The sequence below is a fragment of the Tympanuchus pallidicinctus genome, unplaced genomic scaffold, assembly GCF_026119805.1.
Source record: "Tympanuchus pallidicinctus isolate F22 unplaced genomic scaffold, pur_lepc_1.0 scaffold15, whole genome shotgun sequence".
Lineage (NCBI taxonomy): Eukaryota > Metazoa > Chordata > Aves > Galliformes > Phasianidae > Tympanuchus > Tympanuchus pallidicinctus.
In genome coordinates this window covers 5,855,800-5,881,148 of record NW_026294669.1, presented here as the reverse complement: position 1 = coordinate 5,881,148, position 25,349 = coordinate 5,855,800, and the positions used below count along the sequence as shown (strand labels likewise).

Genomic DNA, 25,349 nt, shown 5'->3' with positions numbered 1-25,349 from the left:
GGACAGCACACATTTCCTCCGAGATAGAATCATAGAATGCTTTGGGTAGGAAAGGTCCCTTAAGACCATCTACTTCCAACCCCTTGCTACACGCAGGGGCATCTCCCTCTAGGCCAGGTTGCTCACAGCCCCATCCAGCCTGGCCTTGAGTGCTTCCAGGGAGGGGGCATCCACTGGGCAACCTGTTCCAGTGTCTCACCACCCTCACAGTGAAGAATTTCTTCCCGTCATCTAGTCTAAATCTACCCTCTTCCAGTTTAAAAACATTCTCCCTTGTCCTGTCACTACACACCCTTACAAAAAGTCCTTCCCCATCTTTCTTATAGGCCTTTTCCATGTACTGGAGCCTTCCATTGATCTGGTGTATCCAGTATGCTCAGTTTCACCCTTGATGTACCAATAATAACCTGACACTTCAGCTTTTTGTCTTTGAGTTTTCTTGTTTTTCGTCTATTCAAACTAACTTCAAAATACCTTTGGCACGATTGGTGAGTTTTCAAGGAAGGAGAACCGACCTATATGGTCAAGTATTCCACATTTCAATAGGTACAGTGCTTCTGTATGACAATGTAAAAATCAGTGGGGAGAAAAGAACCTTTGCTAACAATACCTTGAGTTAATGAAGAGCAGAAATGTACTTTATTTTTTGTGTTGACCATATGCACTCAAATCTATTTCCTTTCATTTATTCAACTGAACTTTCAAAAAATGATACAGGTTTGCAAAGTTTAATGCTGAAAGGCAGGTTAAGCCAAGCATGAGACTTCTCTGCAAAATACATACTCTTATCCTTAGAACTCTGGTATTTATCTCATTCTGTCTGTCACTTCACTTGCATGGTCTTTAGGAAGGTGTGCTTATGTTAGCGTTCAGGTGAATTGGATTTATGCCACCGTGTTGCAATCTCTAAATGAATATGTGAAAGGCTGTATAGTGTCTCAAAAATCATTCAGAAAGTGGTCTTTTTGCTAACATGTGATCTTTCAGGTTAGAATTAAATTACAGCTTTTGTTTAGTCCTGTTACTCTGGTGAGTTGGAATCATAAGTGCTGTTATTGGTCTTAAGTCTCAGCTTCTAGGCTCATAAGTCAACATTTATCAGGATTTTGGGCAGCAAAGTCATGAGTTTGAGAGGAAAAAAAGGGTTTTTCTTCAAATGAATCATTTCATAGAAAATGGTATAATATCAGAAAAAAGAAAAGATTGCTCATATATTGGACATGTTTTTATAAATTCTTTTCAAGTCAGTTCCACTCATGGAAGCAAAGAAAAATAGATGTTAAAAATAAAAATGGGGATAAAGCAAGCTCAGTAGCTATAAAAATTAATGAAGGCTTGGTCATATCATGGCAGAGTAAACTCAAACAAGCCTGTGCCTTTTGAAAGACTGCTTTGATACTGATTTATCTAAAGAGACAGCCAAATTCAGCCCATCATGTAATTAAAATGCAGTATCATATAATGACTCAGAAGATAGATTTAAGTCAGCTCCTTTCATTTCCTTCTACCTCCCTGTCCCGAATAAAAAGGCAAGAGACGTTAATTGAAAGTAGAAATCTCTTATGATAAATGAGAATGCAAGGGAGTCAGCTTTCCAAATTTATTGCCAGTATCAACAAAACCAACGTGTGGCAGAGCTGGGGATTGTTTCATTTCTGGAATGAAGAAGTTTGGAGATCTGCACAGTTCATCCATGTCTTCCCTGGCTCGAGGCAATTAAATAAACATCTCTCCTTCCAAATGAGAAAGTCTTTCTGCACGTGTGTGAAAGGATCAGATAGCTTGTTTGAATGTAAGTGAAGCAAAAAGGAAGGTCTGGATCCTGCATGGACATGGCACAGTCCCCCTGTGCTCAGGCTTCCCCTCACCTGCCTTTTCCTGATTCCCAATTACTGTGTGAGCTTTTTGGATTCTGTTCTCATGCATCTTTCTCTTCTGTATGAAGAGGTCTCCTCATGTATAAATGCAGGGGAATAGGTTCCAGTCTGTTGCTTTGACACTGTAGAAAATCAGCACAGAATTTATCACCCGTTTCCCCTTAAACACAGTCAAAAATTGGGCTGCTGAATATGAATGATTTAGATAAAACTAAGTGTCCTGCTGAACAGAAGATTAACTTTTTGATCTAGGAGATAAGACCCTCAAAAAGCAGTGGATTATGGTGTGTCTTTGTGCCAGCACTTATCTCCAGAGCTCCGCACGTTAGTCAGGGCAAAATAACTGTCCTGTGTTTTCCCTCTTTTGTTTCCTTCTAGTTAGCAGACCAGTTGATGGGAAGTTCTGCCTGGGCCCTGCTCCCTCTGCCTCCCAGCTGTGTGACCTGCCCTGTCCCTTGGAGTGCACAGTGTCTGCCTGGCTGGCGTGGGGGCCCTGCCTTCCCGAAGACTGCCGGGACCGCCAGGGAAGAAGAGGTAGTGGCTTATTTGCATGTTTCTTGTAGCTGTGCAGGATCTAAAGCGGGTAATGGAATATTATGATGAGATTGCAAAAGCAGCGCTGTCCAATTCTGCACTGGGAATTTAATGTATGTCTTTTTAAATTAACGTAGGATACAGCTCTTAGATGTGCACACAGAAGTGCAATATGACCTTTAAAAGCTTTTTGCAGTTATTCTTGAAAGAAGAAAAGGGATAAGGTTTTCAGCCTTATTCAAATCCTTTTATCCTCCATGGAACTTGTAGAAAGGGAGGATTTCTTGGGATGGCAACTTGCAAACCTCCAGAGTGTGAGGGTGTCCCTCACCTCTCCAGTCTCCTGAAGTCCTGCCGTCTGCCTTGGCTGAAGTGAAAGACTTGGGTGAAGCTGAAATGACTCTGGTCTGAGGTGTATCCCACAGCACTGCCACGTAGAGTTCAGGCTGAGCTGAAAGATGATTCTGGGTTTGGTTTAAATTCCTGCAAGGCGAGTATCTGAAAACTGTTCAATGTTCTCTAAATCTTAATTTTCAAGAATTCATGCTGGATGCTGCAGCCCTTTGAGATTCGTTGGTGAGCCATTCTGTCCTTTGTAAAATAAGCTGGAAAGATTGCTATTGAAGTTCAGGTCAGGGAAAAAGTATTATTACTTGGAAGTTACGCTTTTCTGAAACCAACAGAAATTTCTGAAGTGATTGGAGCTCTGTGGAATTTTGCAAATGAAAAAGGATTAAAGTTTTATTTTTAAACATAAAGGTTTGCTAAATCATTCAATTTTTAAATAGCTTTCAATGGTGTTTTTTTTTTTTTTCTCCCTGATGTGAGGATGGTGGAAGTTCAGTCTGTTGTATTCTGTGGAGTTTTTTTTTTCGTTTTCTGTTTCGTGGCCAATACTTGTGTAGTATTGTGGCCTCCTCTAATACTATACCTTTACCCCATATCTGGACACTGTTGTAGGAAAGACCACCACATTTTTCTTCTGCATTTCTTACTGTTCTGTGTCATTTACATAACAAAACATGCTGAAAGGCTGAAAGGTAGTCACATACTAGTTCTGCATCTTATATCACTGTCTGACTTGTGATTTTATTCAGAAGGAGATAGATTATGTAATCAATTCTTTCATTATTTTTGTAACCTTTTTTGTCCACTTTACATTTGAATCTACCAATTTAATAGGATAACATTTCAGAGAGGTCTGATATGCATTATGAATCAGAAATCCTTACACCTTCATAAGGCAGAATACTAATTTCTTAGTAAACTACTCTGCTGTGCCTTGAAACAAGTCTTGTCAGTAGTGGATTCTCAGGCAGCTATAATTGCTCTTTGTATCTTCATTTTCTTAGTATTTCTCTCTTTTATCTCAGTGTTACTGTAATGTTCATATGTGCCTCAGAAGTTAATTATTGGTTTTGGACATGTGTCTTTCTAACCAATGTTAATGAAAAGGAAAAAAAGAAATTTTAAAAACTTGAGTTGTTTGAATTCTTGACGCACTGTTAGATTTTGCGTGTCTGGGCTGTGAGCAATACAGCCACTTACCATTCCAGTCAATTCAGTAGCTGCAAATGGGTTTCTCTTGGTTCCTTATGTCCTTCACTTCCACATGCCCTTTGAGGTCCTCTTGGTACTTTATTGGTATAAATATTTTTTTGTAGTTGTCCAGTTAATTCAGTTCTTCTTTTCCAGGCTTTAGAATGAGGCAAAGGCATGTGCTTGTGGATCCTGTCGGCACCCTGGCAGGTTGTCCACATTTAGTTGAATCTATTCCTTGTGAAGACCCAATGTGCTATGAGTGGATCGTTTCAGAAGGAATATGTGTTGCTGACCATGGAAAATGTGGACCTGGAAAACACATCCTGAAAACTGTATGCAAGAACAAGAAAGGTAGGTAATGGTATAGTTTTAAAAACCTCCCTTTTAACTGGTTTTCTTCTGAAGAGCAATCACAATCATTTACAACAGCTTCTTACTTCTTACAGCTTTTTCTTACCAAAATTTTATGAAACCTCAGCTTTTTGAGTTGACTGTGCTAATCATCAGAGCATAAGGCTAATATTGCATGGGATTTTGCTGTGAGCTTTCCAGTCTATTTTATTTGAAATGAGAGGCTCACCAGTACAGGTTATGTATTGTCTCTATGGCATATGCTGTACCTCATCCACAGGCCATATTGTGACAACAGTGTGATACCAGTGGCTTGGTTCTACTTCATATCCCTTTTTAAGCCCATCTTGTAGAGGAATAGGACTGTCACTGAGGCCAGCAGCACTGTAGACATAAAGACAATGAATCCCTTTGCACTGCTTCTAGCCTCGGTTTTTAGCCTGCAATTTGAATGTTTGTCTTCTCATAACAACCCACTTACCACTGTGTGAAGGAATGCTCAGTTGTGCTGTCAGAATTAATACAAGAATTGCCTATTATCTAGATGAAGTGATGGGAGTAATACTTTACCTACTTGATAGCAGTTTGAGACCTGCAGAACCTTCAGTTTACAAGTTGTTAATAATGAATGAGTACATTTTTATACGACGTTTACAAACAAACCAGCAAGAGCTGATTTCTCATACATGGTTTGAACTCGAGCCAAAAGTTTCATTTCTTGATAAGGTCAGTGTTGTCTGATCTTTAGATTCAGTTACATGAAGCACAATTTTGCAGTCCGTAATCACCGTGAGACTCTACTCACATCTCAAAAGTAGCAAAATTGTGGGATTTTAGAGCCTAAGTTTATATCTGAGATGGAGGATATCTTTTTTGTATGGTACTCAGGCTGACCACAGAAAACAATTTCAAGTTGATAACATGAGAGTTTGATTGACAAGTGGTTAAAAATAATGTGTCATTTATGAGGCACAGGAATCTGACGGAATTAAATTGTCGCTTTTGTCCACCTCGAGTAAAGGTTCTTCTGAAATACATCAAGAATATGTGGTTTTCTCCCAGCTTTGTGGAAATGGGGAAAAAATCTTGAACTATATATATATATAGGCAGAATACACTAGAGAGAAGAGATCTGTCTCTGAACTGAGTGGTCTCTTCAGATGGTGTGATTCTGACTGTGTAAGTCCAGTTGTAATGTGATGTGTGCAGATGGAGCCCTGTGTTGCTGAAGAGCACCATGTTAAAACTGTGCCAACATCCATTTCTGTGCCCCAAGGTGAGGCTTGTAAGCATACAATGTAATGTGGCGGATGCTCTGTCTCTGATCAAACTGTTCTCTATGGCTATAATCTTTAAGAAGCCATGCCTTTGAAGAGTCTCTTCATCATTTAATTGCTCAAAATCATATTGTAACTATGTATTTCATTTCTATTACTCTCTGCATGTTCTAGTTCCCAAAAAGCAATGCTGGGGCATTGTCACTGTATGTGATCATCGGCTGTTCTAACTGAGACGGCTTCACAAGACAGACTAGAAGCATTGGTTAACAATACTTTATAAGCTTTTCTGAATTTTTTTATCTAGTGGGATAGGACTGGCAGAGTCCTTGAAGTCAAGGTTGAAAAAAGTCAACTTGCTTCTTCTTCTGTACTCCAGTAATATTAATTGCTTTCTTTGTAACCTTTGTTCCTTCTGTAGTGTTCTCCTAGCAAGATTCCCACTGCAATGCATGGTATATTTTCTTGGATGAAAGCTGGAATAAGCAGCAGAACTGCATAAAGTGTTCTGCCTGGAACAGCTGACTAATTGGTAGTGGAAAGCCAACAGGAGGAAATGTGAAGCTGAGACAAATCAGTTATGGATAAAATAGCTTAAGACCTGTATTCATGTTTAGCATTTATATAGAAGTCTCAATTCAATGCAAGTAACTGCCCTGCTGAAAGCATTTAGTGTAGCTGCTTTGTGTGTTGATATTTTCATTTATTTAAGTAGCTTTTGTAGAATTCAGTGCTGTATCCAAAAATTCATCCATTTATCCACTGTCAGCCGTGCCTAATATGGCCGCTCAGTATTCCCACTGTATGCCTAAAGAGATTAAAAAAACGCACAACACTTCTTGGACCCCTTTAAATGGCAAAATCAAATGTATCTCATCTTAACAACAAAGTTAATGATAGCCTGCAGTATGTTGATTAAGGTACTTAGGTTCTTCTTTGTATCCCTCCCTGCAAGATGTCTTCCTTTTCATATATATGCCAGACTTCTTGGCGTGGTGCTCTCTTACTCTTGTTGCAGAGTGTTAGTTCAACTCTGCTTTAGATGTTGAAAGCAGTAAATGAGTCAGCCCCACTTCTGTCAGCCCTACCACAGAGCAGCTTGGCATCATGGTTTCCTACCCTTGCCCATCTCCTCCTCTCCCACCTTTCTCAGCGTGGCTGTGAACCCACATCCTTTACGAGCCTGTGCTCTGTGGTGTGATGCTGTGTTGTTGCATGCTGCTCCCCTCAGCATGAGGCATTTTTCATGATGAGACCGATTCTTCCCTTGCCAAAAATGAGCTTTAATTACCTTGCTTGCAGTGGGAGGGAACTGCACGTTTTTTATTCCTATCTCCCATAGCACAGGACTTTGTTGCTTGCCCTAAACTTACCTCCAGCACAGCAGGGCTTGGAACTGTGTCTTATCTCTGTTGTATGTTGCTGAAGATACAAGTGAACAGAGCACTGGCCCTTATCTGTCCCATTTCTGATCACCCGAGTGTGTGGGGAGTGCACAGTGCAAGGGCCTCCATGAGTTTAGTCAGTGATGGACACTGGATGCTTTGAGGAACTTAGCACAGCCAAAAGAATAATACAGTATGGATGATGGAACTGAAAGTTAGATCAGTACCATACAGAATGTATTTAAGAATTTTCTTTGTATTTACAAACAACCCAAGAATGGTTAGTGATTTTTCTCAGAGTTATTTTAATTTGATCAACAAGGAATTGAATAATCTCCTGTTTGTAATGTATTCTTGATCAGAGTGTTGCAAGTATTTGACATTTGCATTTGGGCAGTCATGATTAGAACTGACAAACATTACTGTGCATTGACTAGATGAAAAAAACATGAAATCTTTCCAGTTCAATTGCTCCCTTTAAATGTTGTTGCTCAGTGGATACAAAACCATGATCATGGTCAAACTATCTAATTTTATAATGCAGTTGAACAGCAGCCAAAATATATTGTTTCATTTTGTGAAGACAATGACTGAAATAATTTTTTGTACGTTCTGCTCCTTATTTCTCTGCAGTAGCTGCATACATATCAAGTAAAGTAAGGCAGAGGGAATCTGAGGTTGTAGCAGTGTGAAAGACTGACGATAATATAGACAGCAGGACTTGGTCCAGGGTCAGCAGGTGTAAGTTCAGCTCAGATAGGAGCTGGCATACCTTCACAGTTTCCCAATCTTTTGGTTTAGATGCACAGGCAGACAACTGGGATTAACATATCAGTGTGGTTGGGCCCAGTCTGATACAGGAATTGTTTTCCATGTCTGTATCACAATATTAATAAATAGTAAATAAGTAAATAGCTTGAAACGAGACAGATGCTGAATCAAACTAAGAATTGCACTTTGTAGCTTGCATATAGAAGAGCGATTCTGGTGAGGAGCATGATCTGAATGCACTGCGAACATGTGTGAAAGGAATTGCAGTGATTTCATGAAATAACAGCTGTGTCTCATGAAAATTAATAATTCATTTTTCAAGCATTTAAAAAATGTTTCTCACAGTACTGGAAGCCAAATCTCAACTATTAGCAGTGCTGTTGAATGAACTGTAAGGTCTTATTATTCAGAATCTATTTGGTTGTAATTCCCATGTCAACATTTATTAATTTTCATATTTGTGTTCTGATAACTACCAGAAGAACAATTCATGACAACTTACTATCTCTGTAACAATGAACAACCTCATGTCTAAATAACAGAAAATATGAAATAGTTTATATGTAAAGCATTCATTGTTTCAATTAGCAGATCATCAACAAAGTTTAACACAAAGGTAGTCTCATTTTACTTGATTAAGGATGTTCTACTCCTAGCTAATAAATCTAATCAAGGAAATTTAATTTAGATTAGAAGGAAGGATTAAGCTCTTCAGAACTGCTGAGCATTGCCATTCCTTTCAATGCTCTCAGCTTGGGCATCTGGCTTACTTTGTTTTCAGGAATTAAAGTTGCAGGCAAATTTAAGTGGCACCCAAATGGAAGTTCCAGGGCCATCACAAACCCACCTTCTTCTGTCTCTCCTAGATGCTCCCAGGCACGGGACATTTCTGCACCCTTCTCAGGCCAGTCCAACACGTAGCTGGCTTGGTGGTGAGGTGCTTGAGTAAGTCAGGTGAGATGGCTAATAGCTAATGGATGGAAGAAGTCCCCAGAATTAACATTCTCACCAGGCTTTCAGACCTGCTGCTGCTTGAGCTTTTAAGCAGAAGACCTTCATACAGCTTCTACTGCTGTACTGGCAGTATTGCCAGAAGTCAGAGTTTGTCTTGTTATTTAGCAAGGTGGTCTCTTTGATTCTGGAGAGTCACTATCTAGAATGTGGCACTTGTTGAGGTGGGAATAGATATTTTTATTTCTCAAACTTAATTAAAGTTCACTGAAAAAAGTGCACGTTGAGGTGAAATGCATCTGTTCCCAAACTTGAAGAGTTTTTACCTGTAAAACTGGAAAGCAGTTTTTCAGAGAGTCAGAATATTTTCCTTCAACTCTCTTTTGAATAAAGTGTTTAGTGTTTGCTTTTTTATGATGAAATAGGCCTAGTCTGAAACAAAATAATAAAATCAAAATATTTGAAAATGAGAATAATATAAAAGCAGAATATTCCTTTCAGAGTAAACATTTTGCTTTATCTTGAAATTACTTTTTCGTAAATCCTCCTTTTCAGACTACATAAAACAGAGGTTTTTTCTTCCTTCTTCCTTTTTTTTTTTTTTTTTTTTTTTTGGTTCATTGCCCAAACAGAAATCCATTATTCACACAGCTCTATTGACAGAGCAGACACTGAAATCCTGTTGGAATTCAAGCAAAGAGTAAAGGGAAGTAAGGTAATCAAAGCAGTGTTATTTTAAGGTCCAGTATTATGTTCTGCCACAGCCTGCCAGTGAAGCATTGCACCTAAGGAAGCTTGGAGACTCCTCGGGGGTAGAACGTTAATATTGTCGGGTTCAGTCAGCTTATACTTCCAGTTAGACTGTGTCACATCCTTTGTTCCCCAGGAGTTGTTGTCCAAGGAGATAGCTTACAACGTGTGTGCTGCTTGGCACGTGCTGTCACACAGCATCAGCTGGCACATCCACAAGAGTATGGCTTGCAGCCTTCAGAAGGAAGGCACTGCTGGGACAGGAGGTGTCTCACTTCATTCCTGGTTCAGCTCATGAAGCTGTCTGAAAAGCTCTGACTTAACATGAATTTCAGAAATCCAAGTCTTTAACTTTTAACCTGTCTTTAATCTGAGCTTAATACATGGAGGAGGGAAAATCATCTTTTCTTTTGTGATGCCTTTTCCCAGATGTGTCTGTGCACCAGGCAGACTTGGGAAGGCTTTGACTTGTAGCTGGAGCACATGGAGAGTGTACTTTTAGGGAGTAAATGAGTGAACGATGTACAGCTGAATGTTATGTAGCTCAATCTATGGGTTAGGGACTATTTTGTCTTGGTTTCTTAGATTCAGAAAAACGGAACTATATACTGCTTTGCTCAAGTCTGTGTGTTGTCAGTTTCAGCATGACAGAACTTGCAGAGTAAGGTCTGAGTAGTGCATGTGCTTTATGGACTGTAGTGTGCTGATCTCTCTGGTGACAGTCACAGGGCCCAATGGAATGGCATGGAGCTTTATGGGGGGAGGGCCAGATGGGGGAAGGGGAAGGTTCTGCCCTGGAGGGTGCTGAGCATTGGAACAGCTGCCTAGGGCAGTGGGCATGGCCCCGAGCTGCTGGGAGCATCCGGATAGTGCTCTTAGATGTAGGGTTTGGATTTTGAGTGGTCCTGTATAGGGTTAAGACTCATGCACAAGTTCATCTTTGGTTGTGAGCATACCCCGCCAAACCCAATCATTGGAGCTGCTGATCCCCAAACAGTAATTTTCTGGCAGGTAGAAACGCAAATCCTCGTGGCAGTTAAATAGGATCTATGCTTCTCATGTTGCAAACCATAGTGAAGGAACATATTACAGTGCAGCAGTAAGGCTGATGAGTGTCAGGAGTGTTTCAGAAGTCTCCTTGAATGATGTGTGGCTTGTTCAATAGATTTGAAACTTGGTGGTTTTTTTGGTAGTGATTAAGATTGATGTGCTCTTTGGGGCAGGCTGGTTTATGAGTCTGGTGGAACAGATACAGTTACCTCTTTAAATCTTACCGTGCTGCAGCTGAGTCATTGCCAAATATCTGACATCTCCTACTGAAAACATTTAAAAAGACAAAATTCAGATTGTGAACTGACCTAGGAAAGGTGCATCAACAATTTGAGGACAGACACCTTCATGGATTCCAGTGAATTTACTGCCTTTGCAACCTCTACTCAAGGTGATATCTGCAAAAGAAACAGAAGATCATTTTTAGGTTAATTTTAGGGAAAGTTGCTGAAAAGTAAGAACTTTCTTTGCTTAGTCACACCAGGACTTTTAAAATTCACTCAAGATCATAGCAAATGTATGGCTCACAAGCCAAGGAAGATAGAAACTCGGAAGTCTGCATATGCAATTCTTGCAGTAGCTGTATTTGCATAGATATCTGTGTGTGAGAGTCAGGCACGTGCTAAAATACAGGGTATAATATTTAATGGTGGAAAGCTGGGGGTTTAGGCGATGGTCTTAAATCTAGAGGATAAACTCAGATATACTTTGATTAATTTCCTTTGCCCTTAAATGCACATATGTTGCACGATTTCCAACTGAAGTGCGGCTGTGCCTTGCAAATCCTGGCAGCATGATTTGTGTCAATCACCCAGAAGGCAGCTATAATCAGTATCCAGTGGCGATTTCAGCTGCATAGAGTTGGCAAACACAGATACCAGTCGAGTTGATTAGGGATATGGACAGCTTTCATCCTCCCTGTGCTTGTCAATATAAAGAATTACAGCTACCTGTGAAAATAGTTTCTCAATGTCAGCTAAGGTAAATGTGAGCTTGTGGTGTGGTGCAGAGTGCCCTCAGCTGAATTTCTACGCATAAATACTATTCTTTTCAGTATCTGCTGCTCTTTTTTCATACATACTGTGTCCAAAAGATGTTTTTCAAGACTTCAGAAGGGTGTTAAAATGGCCATTTCTTCCCTATGGCTGTTGCAGGAGAGAGGAGATGGATTTCCTGCTTGAATTTGTGAGTGGGAGCAGCAGGTGCTGCTTTTTTTGTTGTTGTTTAATGAACTTGAGCTTCTAAAACCTGTAGATGTGGAACAAAGGTTTAAGGTCGCTGTTTCAGAAATGGAAATGGTAACATTAAGAAAAACATAAACATTACTCATTACTGCAAGATTTTTATTGCCCTTTAGTGTGTTAAATGTTATGGAATGAGGCTGACATAAGTTGATCTGAGTTTGTGATAAAGGTTACCTAAAGAGCATGGTGTGTGTGAGTGACCTGCAGTCTGTAACACTGCTGTGAGAGGATTGAAGAAGATCCATGGAAGGATTAATTTTTAAATTAATCTATATTAGAACAAATTTAACTAAAATGAACTATTTATTTAAAGAGTGAAATGGACTGAAATAGGGGTCCTGTATCATATTTTATAACTGCGCATGTATTCATGGATTCTGGATCTGTGACCCAGCAGGGAGTGAAGTTACCAGGAGGAATGGGTGGGGAGTTTGAGAGTGAGGGTGAATCTCATCCGTAAAAATTCTCAATCTGTGGACTAAACAGGCTCCTAATGAGTTTCTAATGATTTCACTGCCATTTTAGCAAGGAGAGAAGCATTTAACATATGTATTTTCCTCACTTCTTGTACGTCACTGCTAACACCTGTGTTATGTCCCTTATACACAGAGCACAAAGCTCACAATTTTGAGGAACATAAATGGGGATGCTTTCTGACATCTTTTTATGCTTCTCATCCCAAGCAGAGTTGCTAAGGCATTTTGTGCTCTAGTTCACACCTCTGTTCATTTTGATACCTAGAAATGTGTCCTCTGAAAATAACTGGTGGCTTTTCATGATGCTCGTGAGTTACCTTTTTGCCTGGTTTTGATGTGCTGCTTTCTGAGCCTCTTTGCATAGTTGTGACATGGGGCAAACCACAAAACTTCCTGGAGCTTTAGTTTTCTGTCTGTAATAGTCCCTTGAGATACATGAATTCAAAGCTTCTTGCATTTACACTGTCCTTAAGCCATTTCTCTTTTTAACCAGATATTACAGCATGTGTATATGACACCATTCACACCATTTTTCTGAAGGATCCTGCAGCTAAATAGTGAGAAAACCCAGCACAGGTTGTGCAGACATGAACCTTTTTATTTAAGCAGCTGTTCTGATCCCTTCATGTTGAAAAGAGATCATTTGCAGAAGTGTTATCAAAATACCTTTTTAAAAGATATAAGAGTGAGCCAGGAGGGATTCCTGTTCTCTGTACTTGCAGCTTTTATCCTCCCTTGGTGATGATGCGGTCTTTGCCCGCATGTGCTCAGCCTCCTGCCCCACAGCTCTGCTCCTCTCTGCCCATCCATCCCATGGTGCAGGCCAGATGCTGGATGCATACCAAGCTCTGAGTGCTGGGCTTTGACCAGCCTGTGTCTGGCCAGCAAAGAAAGCAGGCTGGATAACTTTCCCTCGGTGATGGCAAATAATTTGTGACCTTTTTCCATCAGGCTGCTGCTAGTTCAAGTAGACATGTAAACCTTTAAGGGACCAACCTCGCATCAAATTCTGTTTACATCCGTGACTGGTTTCAAAAAGAGCATGATAGCATATTGTGATTTTCTTAGGAAGCAAGACTAACACAAAGAGGACTGTTTTTAATGTAGTTGATACTATTTTCTTTTTCTCAGTAGCAGAGAATTGTCCAATTCTCAGTTCAAAATTATTCTAGCTGGGACCTTCTTTCCCTAGGGAAATACTACAAACAGTGTAATGTATTTAAATTAAGCAAAAGGTCATTGGGGTAAAGAAGTTGCTGGTGTTTTATTGCATTGTGTATGTGAGGACTGGTAGGATGGAATCCAAGCTACCATGCAGCCCATGGCAGTGGAAAGGCAGCCCAGGATCTGGTGGTGTGCCCTGCCATGGGGATCAGCAGCAAGCTGCTTGCAGTGCTTGTGAAAGGAAATAATTTGAGTACAGCTTAAATAGACAGCTTCTCACATTGATCTCTGACCACAGACCTTTTTGTGGAGGAGAACGAAGTGCCCTTTGTGTAATTTAATCCTTTCCTGCTGGGTGGCCCTACAGAAGGTTTTTTCTGTAGCTGAAACTGCTTTGGTGCTGTGTGGTGCAGAAATGATTTGAGCTGCCTTCATACAGCACTCGAGTGAAAATTAGCGTTGCCCTTTCTTAAAGTTTCTTTCTGTTTATGGAGGAGAGTTGATGAAAAACAAATTTAATTCCTTGTTTTGAGGTTAATGGATAGCAGAGGGGAAGGCTCCTCCCTTAAAATACAAAGTTAGAACAAACTTTAATTAGGAATTCAGGATGTGGAAATTTTAGGCTGGTGCTGCACTGCAGAGATTGGCTCTGCTGCATGTTGGTCTGTCATTTTATTAAGGTAAATCTTCCTCTTAATTCTAATTAAATATTGTAATGCCAGGACTCTTCATTAAGCAGCAATTTGTGATTAGTCCATTGGTAGTAATGAAAAGAAAAGGATGTGCTGAAATGGTAAGAAATTGCAGAGTGGGGAAAATGGCCACAGGGTACAGCTCCTAAATGCTCTCTACTGTTTTTTTTTTTTTCTGGGTCAAATTCCCACTGAATTTCAGCACTTCTCACACAGATCCTGGTTTGTTTAGAAACAGAAGAGATCAGTGGGCCTTGACTGCAGGACGGAGCTCTGAAATAATAAGAAGTAATAGACTAAGATAGGCCAGAGAAAGGGAGAACTCCTAATTCTGCCAAAACTTGGTTGCCAGGTTATTATTTTAAGTATAGATTGCATTATCACTCTTGTTTATCTGTGAATTGAATCTCATATTTAAGAAAAGGGAGCTTTTGTGAAGTGCTGGAGTGAATGTGAGTTAGTGAATTGGGGGAGATTCAATCTTTGAGGAGATTGAGAACAATTTAGAATTCCATTGTGCAGTGTTCTTCTTGTTTTCTGCCTGTACGAAACATGTCTGCAGTTGTCTCATACTGGGAACTGCTTTTGTTTGGAAGAATTAGACAAGTAACAGGAAAAGGTTTTTCATAGCTCCTTTTCAAGTAAACAAGCAGTTAGGGTTTTATCTTTAGGCAGCTGACAAGAAGAGCGTTTTCCAGTTTTGAAGCCTGTTCCTCCCATATTGAATGCTTTTAATACAACATCATTCATGAAGCAGATCCTTTTCTTTCCCCCTTTTCTTTCCTTCTCCTCCCCCCACATAGAATTCAAACTGAGATGTGGGATTTGGGCTGGTAAGCATGAATTTGTACGGTTCCTTTCTGGGAGCTGAGTCTGTGCTTTGTCGTTAGATGTCTACTTATGTTGCCTTATGAACCTTCAAACTGATCCAGCAATCACCAAGCCCAGAAACGGAAACAAGGACAAACAAGGTGTGTGCTGGGTCAGTAAGTTCCAATTCCAGTTTTCCTACCAGATGTAAAATTCCCACTAAGTAGAGCAAGAATTTTCCCCAATTTCACCAGATTGCCCAAGTTGGATGGAAAGTCAGCACTGTTTTGTTGTGTGCTCAGTACTGTGCCAAAAGAGACTGCAGCCAGGAGAGCAGTTTGCTCCTCTTGGTGTTGTTTACAAATAAAGCTGACTGGTTTGGTATAACTGTGTTGCAAACTCTCTGAGACTGTGAATTTAACTGAGTGCTCCCAGGGCATGCATAGATTTAAGGGTAACAGTTTCTTGCCTATCAATAAGTATCTTAACGCCTTTACTTTTAATTCTGTATAGAACTTAAATCCCAGGAAAGTAATTCTCCCACTGCCATTCGTTTATATCATAGGAGTCTGTATTAATTCAGGCTAAGCTCAGTTTTCTAATACATTATTTATTTAGGTCTTCAAAATGTCTGTGGTACTGCATGTAGTTGTCGGAGCATATTCCTGTTTGTTAATATTATATGGCAACCTGTTTTCCCAGGGCACTTAAAAAATGAATGCCTTCAAATAAGGCTGTGATTTTAAAACCCTTTCTTCCTCTCTGGGAACTGTGGTATCCCATAATCTTACCTATGATTCCTCTTCTCTGCAGTCATTTATTTTAATAGTCTTGGAAGCATCTTCATTTCTTTAATATTATTTTGTGATAAAAATGCTTGTTGAGGGCTTGATTGTGATATCTAGCCTGGCTTTTACCCCCTCTCCCCTGGGAGATGCAAGCTTAGAATCACCCTTAGGTTCAGTAACAAAATCGCTTACGTAAAAGGGTGAAGCACTGAGCTGGTATTTGCTGGCACTTGGCAAAGCTTACAAATCAGGATACACAGCAGTGCTGCAGAACTGACGGTAAAACAAATGGTGTACAGTGCTTGGAAATGAATGAGTCGTGTGAATGAGCAGTGGCATGTACATCTCCAGCCCCATATTAAGATTAAAGTGAGTTGTCTGCCGTACAATTGCATAATTGCTTCTGTGACTGATTTGGTGTAGCTCCGTAATAAGTTGTGAATACTGTATGCTGACCTGGTTAATGGGATATTTACTGAATGAATATATTTGTATAGTTTAATAGGAGGGTGTTTGGTAAAATTAGCAGGATGAAAAAGAATGGCTGAAGAAAGTGATTCTTCAGTGAGCAATAGAGTCGTAATGAGACAGAGCTGAGTTTGGAAAAGGCTAAGAAGTAAGGAGAGGAAAAAATAGAAAGCATCTTTGTCAGATTAAGTTTTCATTTGGAAGGAAGAAATAAACTGAGATAACAAATGAGGTGATGGGAAGGCTGTGCAAAGGCAGGTGAGTCCTTGGATGGGCAGAAACCTGTAAGAGGAGCACACGTGGTCTTCTGGTTGCCTTCTGAGCCTCCTGGAAGGAAAATGCTGCTGCTGCCTTTGGGATTTGGGAGAGCAGGTCTGATATGATGTGGGCTGGAGCCCCTGATGTGCAGTAAGAGGACAGTGGCCACATTGTGCTGTCCCTGCAGGCACCTCTGTGGGGTTGCTGTAGGCTCCTGGTGCCCATGGCTCACCATCAAGTTGCTGAACTGGGGCCATCCAAATCTGCAGTCTGGTCACAGAGCTCTTTTGGTAGAGTGTTAAGGCCTCCTGCTGGGGAGGTCACCTCTCTATTGGTGTATGAAGGCTTGGAGAGGAGGTCATGCAGGGCCAGATTCCATTCTTCATCCCGATGCAGAGGTCTATATCTACTGCCAGGGTGAGGAGAAAGCACAGCGCTTGGTGGTACCCTGAGCCAGGCTTTGGTCCTACTGGGGGAGGCAGCCTCCTTCCAGCAGTAGTGACAGCTTCATTTTTACATATCTCTTTTTCAAATTTAGCTATTTTAACTACTATAGACTAAGATAATTATTTCATGAAGTAATATTATCTGCAAATTAACCTTGGATCTTTGCGTAGGTTCAGAAAGAGAGAGATAAGGAATTTTATCACAAATTGCAGACTTTCTGGGTTTAACGTAAAGGCCGTGGCAAGTAATACATTTAAACTGCGTTTAAGTAGAAAAGACCAGAATATCAAAGTCTAAAAGCAATAAACATTAATTTATTCAGAAAGTTTTTTATTTTTTCTTTCTAGTTTATATGTTCTTTTTGCACACTGTCATTTAATGAGGTTATACTCTGATTAAAGTGAAAAAAAAAAAAAAAAGTAAAATTAAAAGGGAAAATGTTTTATTTCAGTAGATAAAAATGTAGCTTTTAAAGTATTTCAGCTTGCCCTGCATTGTCTGATCTAGCTGTACAATCCTCCATTCAGTGTGGCAGCTAGACTAACAGATTTGGGGGGGGAAACTCCCCCTTACGTAGAGTTTCTATTGAAATCCACATTTTCATTTTCTGTGACAACTAACACAATTCCAGTAATCCTTTTCAAATATTTGCTGGCAGTCTTCCCAGACATATATTTTGAAGGTTAAATGGTTTAGGATTTATGTACTCTACTGCATAGGTAGATCTGAATAAGCTAATAAGCCTGTATGGCCTCTCCATTGCCATGACCAGCTTGGATCTCGGGAAGCTGTGGCAGCACGGAGTTGGGGCTGGTTAATGAACTGTGGTTCTCAACTCTCTGCTGGGCTAATGAGCCCAGGGTGAGGTGCTGGGCTGGAAAACTGCTGTTACAGTTGCAGTGCTCACTTGGGTATTGTTACATAGCTTCACGTGGTGTACCTGCCTGGCAGCTTGAGGTTTTGGCTTTCTGTCCAGGAACATCTCTGTTTTTTTTATAGGCTGCAGTTGGCATGAGTACAGAGCAATAATTAAAATAATATTCCATGAGGTTTGCATTTTAGTACTGCAGTTTGATTCAAATTGGATCTGCTTTTTCCTCTCCCTTGAGGAACATTGCTCTCTTTGTGGCTAATGAAGAGGAACAGCCACCGCGATCAATATTTATGGTGTCAGTTGGGGCAGAACCTGCAGTTCGTTCAGCCCTTTTTGTACTGTGGAGCTGGAATGGATGTTGTAACTCCAAGGTAATTAATGGCTAACTGTGCAACTTGATATGAAGTCTTGAATGGCATTTCTTTGTATTGTTTCTTCTGAGTCACTTGTGACTTGCACAGGTTTGCTGGTTCTCACAGCTGATGGGGCAGAAGTAGGACTGTGGTTTTCTTCATTGATGTACTTTTGGATCCCTCAGTTATATCCATTGGTATTAATTCATGTGTTCTCTGAATTAGGAGCAGTCTCACTTGGGAGTAAAACTCTTGCCATTGAACACACACTTGAAGGGAACATGTATGCACTCTTTCAGCTGAGTTCACTGAAAATCAAAGAGAGAATTCTTTTTATACTTCAGTCTCTTTTACATGTCCCAGTAACTGCTGAACATAGCGAATGTTTAAGTCAGAAGTGAGTGTTGCAAAGTTGCTGGCTGTTCTGTGCTTCTGCATCTAACTGGTTTTTGGTCTGCTCCTGTCTATGCTGGAGCATTATTGTGCAGCTGATCACGAAATCCACAGAATCTGACAGTATTCTCTGTTCATGCTCGCACAGCTCGGCTCTGATTCCTTCAATGCTTTCCCAAAATAACCGTATCATCTTTGAACTCTTGGTGGGTTGCTCCTTGCAAAGTTCTCCTGTTCTCTGCCAGTGACAGGGGCTGGAGGCAGTCCAATGTAATTAGTGAGTATTTTGGAGACTGCTTTGGCAGCCCTGTTAAATATGTGCAGTCAAGGCAGGATTACTATGGGGGCTCATCATTTTTCTCATTAGGGCATCTCTACGATCTGTACTCTTTTTTTTTAATTGGAAATTAGCCACTCTCATTAACACGGGAGATACCCTTTGGTCAAAATTGTGACATAGGATAAATGTGTATAGTTCCTAATAAAGAGAGAGAAAATACATCTGCGTACATCAGGGTGGAAATTTGCCCTTTTGTGTCCATTCCATTTCTCTCAGAGGAGAATTTCATTTTCTAGTAAAGGCAATAAATTTTCACTGCTCAGATAAGTGACTACAGAGGTTCATCATCAGGATTTGAGGAAATAAGCCTCCTAAGAAGATGGATGATGACAAGGGGAGTAAGAGTTGTTATCCAATCATTTGTCACAGTCTAGAGCATTAAGATATACGGGCAAGCCCCCTGCGCAATGTGTAAAAGTTCCTTTTTCCATCAAATGGTTGGTACGTAATAACTTATCTTGTGTGTTCAGCCAGTATTACATGCTCTCTGAAAACTCATTTTGTTTGCCTCTCTGGATACACAGTAGCCGTATACATTATACCTTTCTGTATTGATGGGAAGTATTCAGACATCATCAAAATGCAGCCCCACGATTAGTAAAGGTTAGAGCTGGCTTCCCTGGTGCTCGCACTGACTCCCTTCCCTCTGCCCTCCATCCCTGTCCAGATGTTAACACAAACTGCCTTGCCTGGTGTGCTGATACTGCTCTGCTCCCAGCTTTCTCCAGAGACTTTTTACTCTGTCTGCTTTCCTGTGGTTCCCTGTTTTACAGGAGCTTTCCTCAGGTTCTTCCCTTGTCTCAAGGCTTCGAAACCATGTAGCAAACCATTGGGTACAGTGTCGGTGAAAAATGAGATTAAACATTCATGGCTGTGGGAGAGTGTGTTAGCATATATGTATTAATTCAACACTTCCTGCTGGCTTTCAATATGTTGGGAGGTTACATTGCCAGCGAGGTGACTTTAAACTCTCTTCCATCTGTAGAAGAATACATTTCGATTGATTGAGAGCAAGTAAAATCTTGTTCTGCTTCCCTATTTTCAAAGCAACCTTGCCCCTTTATTTTAACAAGCAAGCATTTCTCTCCAGACCAACTGTAGTTAAGACCAAATTTAGAAATAGTTTTTTGTCCTCTGACAAAACATTGATTGTTACATTGGCATGGGAGCTCTATTCCTTGTCCTTCAGCTGTTTGTTTACTTCGTGATGTTAACAATGCAAAGTCTGTGGCTTTGGCTGCCTGGGTGACCTGCTCCCCGCTTTGGTGCTTGTTGGAGGATGTCACACATAGCTGAAGTTTGCCCTGCTCCAGCTGGGTGTGCTGTGGTGTGGAGTAGCTCAGGAACCTGACTGCCATCAGCTGAGTCTGAGAGCTTGGCGTCTTGCAGAAAGTCCTAGAAAACTCTGGGAAATCCTCCAGTGTGGCAGCTTCCTTATCTCTGTGCTGGAGTTTTGATCTGGCCTTCAATGCATTTCCTCCAGCCTGTTTGGGTTTTGTGACCAAAAATTTCTATAGGGTCAATATCACAGAATCACAGAATTGTAGGGGTTGGAAGGGACCTCCAAAGATCATCGAGTCCAACCCCCCTGCCAAAGCAGGTTCCCTACACCAGGTCAGCAATATATTTGTTTGCATTTCTTTCTTGTAGTTGGCTTGGCAGAATGTGCTGATGACTCACAAGCAGAGAACTTTTATTTCATTCTCCTTGATAAGGCTTTTAGTTATGGAAGTATCAGGCTCAGTCTTTTGTGGTGGCCTGGAAACCTGTGTAAGACATGGTGGGAACTGAGCAGGTTTCCAGCAGCCTGACTTCAGTTTGAGTGTGCAGTCGTTTGGACATTCAGTGCCTGGTCATGAATGGGAGATCTGCTCCTCTGGGCTCAGGAGGCATCGGGCCATGTTTTCAGGTAAACCGAATGCAATTTTGAGTTCTAGCTGTGTAACTACAGCACTAATAACAGCTACCATTTTTGATCCCTCAGTACTGAATATAAAGGTGGTCATTTCGGTTACAGTTTCAGCGTTCTATTCTGCATGCTTTTTTTTTCCCCATTTTTGCCTTATCTTTGATTGAACAATCACCTGAAATGTGATGAGGACATGGTTTGCAGAAAGTCATCTGCTTGTCATTTTTTCCCAATGACTCTGAGGCGTGTGAGCAGCAGTTATCTCAGCTGCTGATCAATGAAGCTGGAGCTAATGTGTGAAGTGACCTTTTGGAAGAAAAAGAAAGTTGTGCCTATATTACAGTTGTAGTTTGAGTCAACTTTCACGCTTCATCATGTATTTAGTTGCAGGAGCTGCCACTTCACTGATTTGTATTGCCATATCACTCAGTATTATGTCAACCAATTTCAGAATTTGTCTCGTTTGTCAGTTGTCATGTTTTCATTGGCCACGTATCATGATTGGCCATGTTACATGATGACCTTCATTGTTATAAGATTAGATTTCTCCCCATCTTCATCGTTCCTCCTGGTATTTATTCCATCTGACAGCAGGTAGCTCCAAACAAGTGTGGAGACTTGTATTCTGCACCTATCTCACAGGTGTTCACTGCGTTGCACTTTTCATGGAAACAGAGTTTTCCATGCTGGCTAAATTCTTCCCGTGCTTTCACTTGTTTTTGTTTCCTGTAGTTTGAAGCTGTGTAGCTACATGGTTCCCAGTTTGGTGGAGCCAGTGGGATTTTTACCTTTGAAATTAGACCTGGTTTACAGCTGCTGAGGGGTAAGCAAAGGTTATGCTCTAGCACTGCCCTGCTCTATGTTTTTGTAGTGCTTAGGAGTCTGATGAATGGAGCACTCAATTATTTAGCATCTATCAAATTTTCACTTGCAACACCTAAACAAATACTTTTGTTTAGTATTACTTGTTTTACCTTACTTTTTCTCCACAGATATAAAATGTAATTTTGCTACGTTAATCCACAAACCTAAAAGAAGCATTTGCTGTTGCTTAAGTTGCCCTTTGAATGAAATAGCATCTGAATTGAAATTTTAAGTATGCATGAAGACAGTAAGGTAGCATTTGCAGTGTTAGGATTTCAATAATGTATGGAATTAGCAGAGCTTTATTATATTTCTATGCCTGCGTGCCCTCCGTTGAGTAAAAGTTGTAATAAATATAAGTTCAAAGGTAGAATTTTATTGCTGTGCATGAGAGGATAAAAAATAAATTAGAGTAATGTAATCATGCTCATATATGTTATGAATTTTGAACACTGTCTATTAGAAGGTTTGTCAAAATGTGCTTAGCTTTGAAAATACAGATTAACGCTGAAGGTTTTAATATTGTTCTTCCTTATGTGCATATTCCTTCAGAATATCAGTGTAAAATATCTCCTGCCGAAAGCAATTGTCATAAAATGGCACTTTCCCATTTTAATAGCTGAATAATCAGAACAGAAATATTTTCTAAGTTGCTGAGAGGTTATTGCTTTTTTCATGCAAAGAAATTTAGCGGTAGAAAACCAGATTTTATCCAGATTTTCTCTAGTTTTTCTGTTTCCGTTCTTATATTTGAAAAGTGTGCCCAAATGCCTCCTGACAGTCCTGACAGTTCCAAGCGTTTAGAAAGGGGGAGCGAAGCCTTCATCTGATTCCATTTACTGATTCTGTGTTTTCCCTTAATCTAGTAGCAAAGTTAAAATAGTACTTCAACGACAACTGGAAAACCTGGGAGGGAATTACTGACTGGTATCTATCTGGGCTCTTTACAGTTCATACCTTTTTTTCTTTTTACTGCTGTGGAGCAGCACAAAGAAGGATGAGATCAGCACTGCAGGCTTACTGGGAGAGCAGCTGTTGTTGCCAGCTCAGCACGTAGGCCCACCTTTAGCACCCTGAGAACCCCAACTTTGAACACGTTTTGACATCAAAGTCAGTTCCTCCTCCCGTCTTTTCTTCAGTTACTGTGTGTTTACCCTCTTTGTTTTTTCCTCTGTGAGCAGCATTAGCTCTTTTAGAAGTCCTTTTAACACAGCCTTCAAGCAAAAGCCCCAATTGTTTGGTCTGAAACAAGCAATGGGTGGAATGCCTATAGTCCAGCTCCATGTGCCATCATCTGGAGTCAGCTGCCATGGTCCAACACTATGAGAGCTCTGAAAGAACACAGTGGGCAGTATGCCCTGCTGGGCAGAGGTTTGGGGGCACGATGTCCATCTTGTGGTGGGTGCTGCTCTGCTGGCAGTGCCCCAGTTCCCAGTGAGTATGGTAATGTCAGCCAGTGCTGCCATCGTGCTCCGTCTTGCTGTGTCAGCTCTCAGTGACAGCACTCGTGTCATCAGAATGGCAGAGAAAGAGCAAGCACTTCCATGGAAAATAGTTTTGCCAAGAGAGGAAAAGGAAGAGGAGAGTGCTGCATGATCTAGAGCAAGCTTCAGGCCAAGAACACTTACCAGCTGTAAATCTATGTACATTTTCTGGAGATGGAAAATAGCTCTAAGTAGCTTCTAAGGTAACCCTTCCGTATTTTAGGTCATGATAAATGCTTCCTGCCTTCAAATTCTTGTATTGATGCCATTGTAGCTGAGGTGTAAACAGGACTAAACTGTTGTTACAGTGTAATCAGCATTACTGTATTGTCATTTGTAGAGGATGGAGCAGTTTGGAGTCCACATGCACTGTAAATGGCACTAAAGGAGTGATGCAATACTGACTAAACATGTAGGCATCGTTATTTATGATGTGATTAAAGTTCCACCTCATGGGCAAAGGAGAAGTGCACGGAAAATAGTATTTGTATTGGTTTCTATATTTGATTTCTCTCCATTTTAAGTATTAAATGATCTGCACAAAATACAGTGGGAATTAAACACCCCTATTTTTCTAAAATTTACAACTTGCAAATGGTTCAAGCACAGGTGTGGTTATCTTCATGTATCTTAATGTATCTGAGAACTATCTTATGCAGTTGAGATATGTAATTTGATAGCTGGGAAAAGCTGTGTGTACTGTGATAGCTTTTATTCAAAAACCAAATGGTTCAAGGTGTGTATTGCTCTGGTCTAGAATAGATTTCAGTCCTTCATTGAGTCCCTTGGCTGGTGGTCAGTCTGTGTTACTGCATGTCTTGTTGTGTGAGCTTTTAAAGCTCTCCAGGACATCTGAGTGCAGTGTGTTCTGAGTTTTGTGCATCACTTAGAGGCGAAATTGAAAAATGAACTACTACTGTTAGTAGCACTAATAAAAGCAAATATAGCCTGGCATTTGGCCCTGCATGCTCTGAGCATTGCCTGATGGCAATGCCTGATGGATTGTGGAAGCTCAGAGTGGCTGTATGCAATTGGGCCACACTCTGCATCTGAACGAAGAACACATTTTTGTCTTAACTGCTTTTAAATGAGCACTTATTTTTAAGAGGTTGGCATAAATCTAATTTTAATTTACTGTTTCCATTTTCTTTTGCATTGATCCTCTTTCTGTGGAGATTCAATTTCAGACTTGGAGAAAGATGTTTTTCAAAGATTCCAGATGGTATTTGCAATTATTTATTATCATTAGCATTCACTGTCTCCGAAAACAAGTCTTTTGCCAGCTTAGATAAACCATTTCTGTTGCATTCTTGTTTACAATTTTTCAGTCTTACGTTGATTAAAACTCCCTCTTGGGCTGATTTCTGTGGCTAGAAGAGAAAAAGAGAAAAAGGTTTCCACACTGTGTAGCAAATTGTCAAGTCTTACTTGGGAATATTGCCTGGATAATAGTCAGTCATAGCCTTGATGACTATGAAGAGCCAGCAAGGTACATCATTCTTAAGGGGAGCATAATCAGAACAAAAAAATAATCATAATCAAAACAGTAGATATAAAAGCATTGCACTTTTCCATGCTCTCATGACTTTTCTTTATTGGGTTGTTCGAAGTTTGAGAGCACCATTAATGTAGTTTGCCCTGTGTAATATGTCAGGGCTGGTTTTTTTGGGTTTGTTTTTTTTTTGGGGGGGGGGGGGGGCCTTGAGAGTGAAGATGGCACCTTAATTCTGTGGAAATGGAGTGCTTAGAAATCTCTGGCTGTGATGCAGTGGGAATAAAACATCACTTTGTTTATTCTAAATTGAAGTGCCCAAATGCCTCCACTAGAATTGACATGTCCTGCTGTACAGTGTTTAAGATGGACTCTATATACTATTGGAATAAATAAGTCAATTCATAACAATTGTTTCTTTCTTAAAGTGTTGGAATTACACACACTTATAGTATTTAAATGCATTTGACTTGCTTGCATAATTGGTTTCTGCAGTAGTTTGTATTGGTTGGCATTTTGAACAAAGCAACACTGGGAAGAAAGCAGAGGGACACCTGCTTCAGTTATACTACAGCATCAATTTCAACAATAAATCTTAATTGTAATCAGTCTTGATCAACCCACCTGCATAGATTTGTTCATTTATAATTTGTAGGGATAATGAAGGAAAAGAAAAGGATGTTAGGAGAGAGGGGTAAAAAGGGAGGGAACAGAACACCAATTATTAGGAACTTGCAGTTATGTGCTCTTCTCTGTGAATACAGCAAGCTCATGTTTACCTTCAGGTGCCACGTGAGCAATTTCT

At 40.4% G+C, this 25,349-nt stretch overlaps 1 protein-coding gene across 5 annotated transcripts in view; it reads left to right on the top strand.

Annotated features, from left to right (window-relative positions):
- THSD7B (thrombospondin type 1 domain containing 7B) overlaps positions 1-25,349 on the top strand; it is a 293,426-nt gene that overhangs the window by 124,107 nt on the left and 143,970 nt on the right. For all 5 annotated transcript variants that reach the window (XM_052674802.1, XM_052674807.1, XM_052674806.1 and 2 more), the window contains 2 exons: positions 2,256-2,411; positions 4,107-4,304. In XM_052674802.1, the coding sequence (XP_052530762.1) occupies positions 2,256-2,411; positions 4,107-4,304 (354 nt within the window). The remainder of the gene's footprint in view (positions 1-2,255; positions 2,412-4,106; positions 4,305-25,349) is intronic.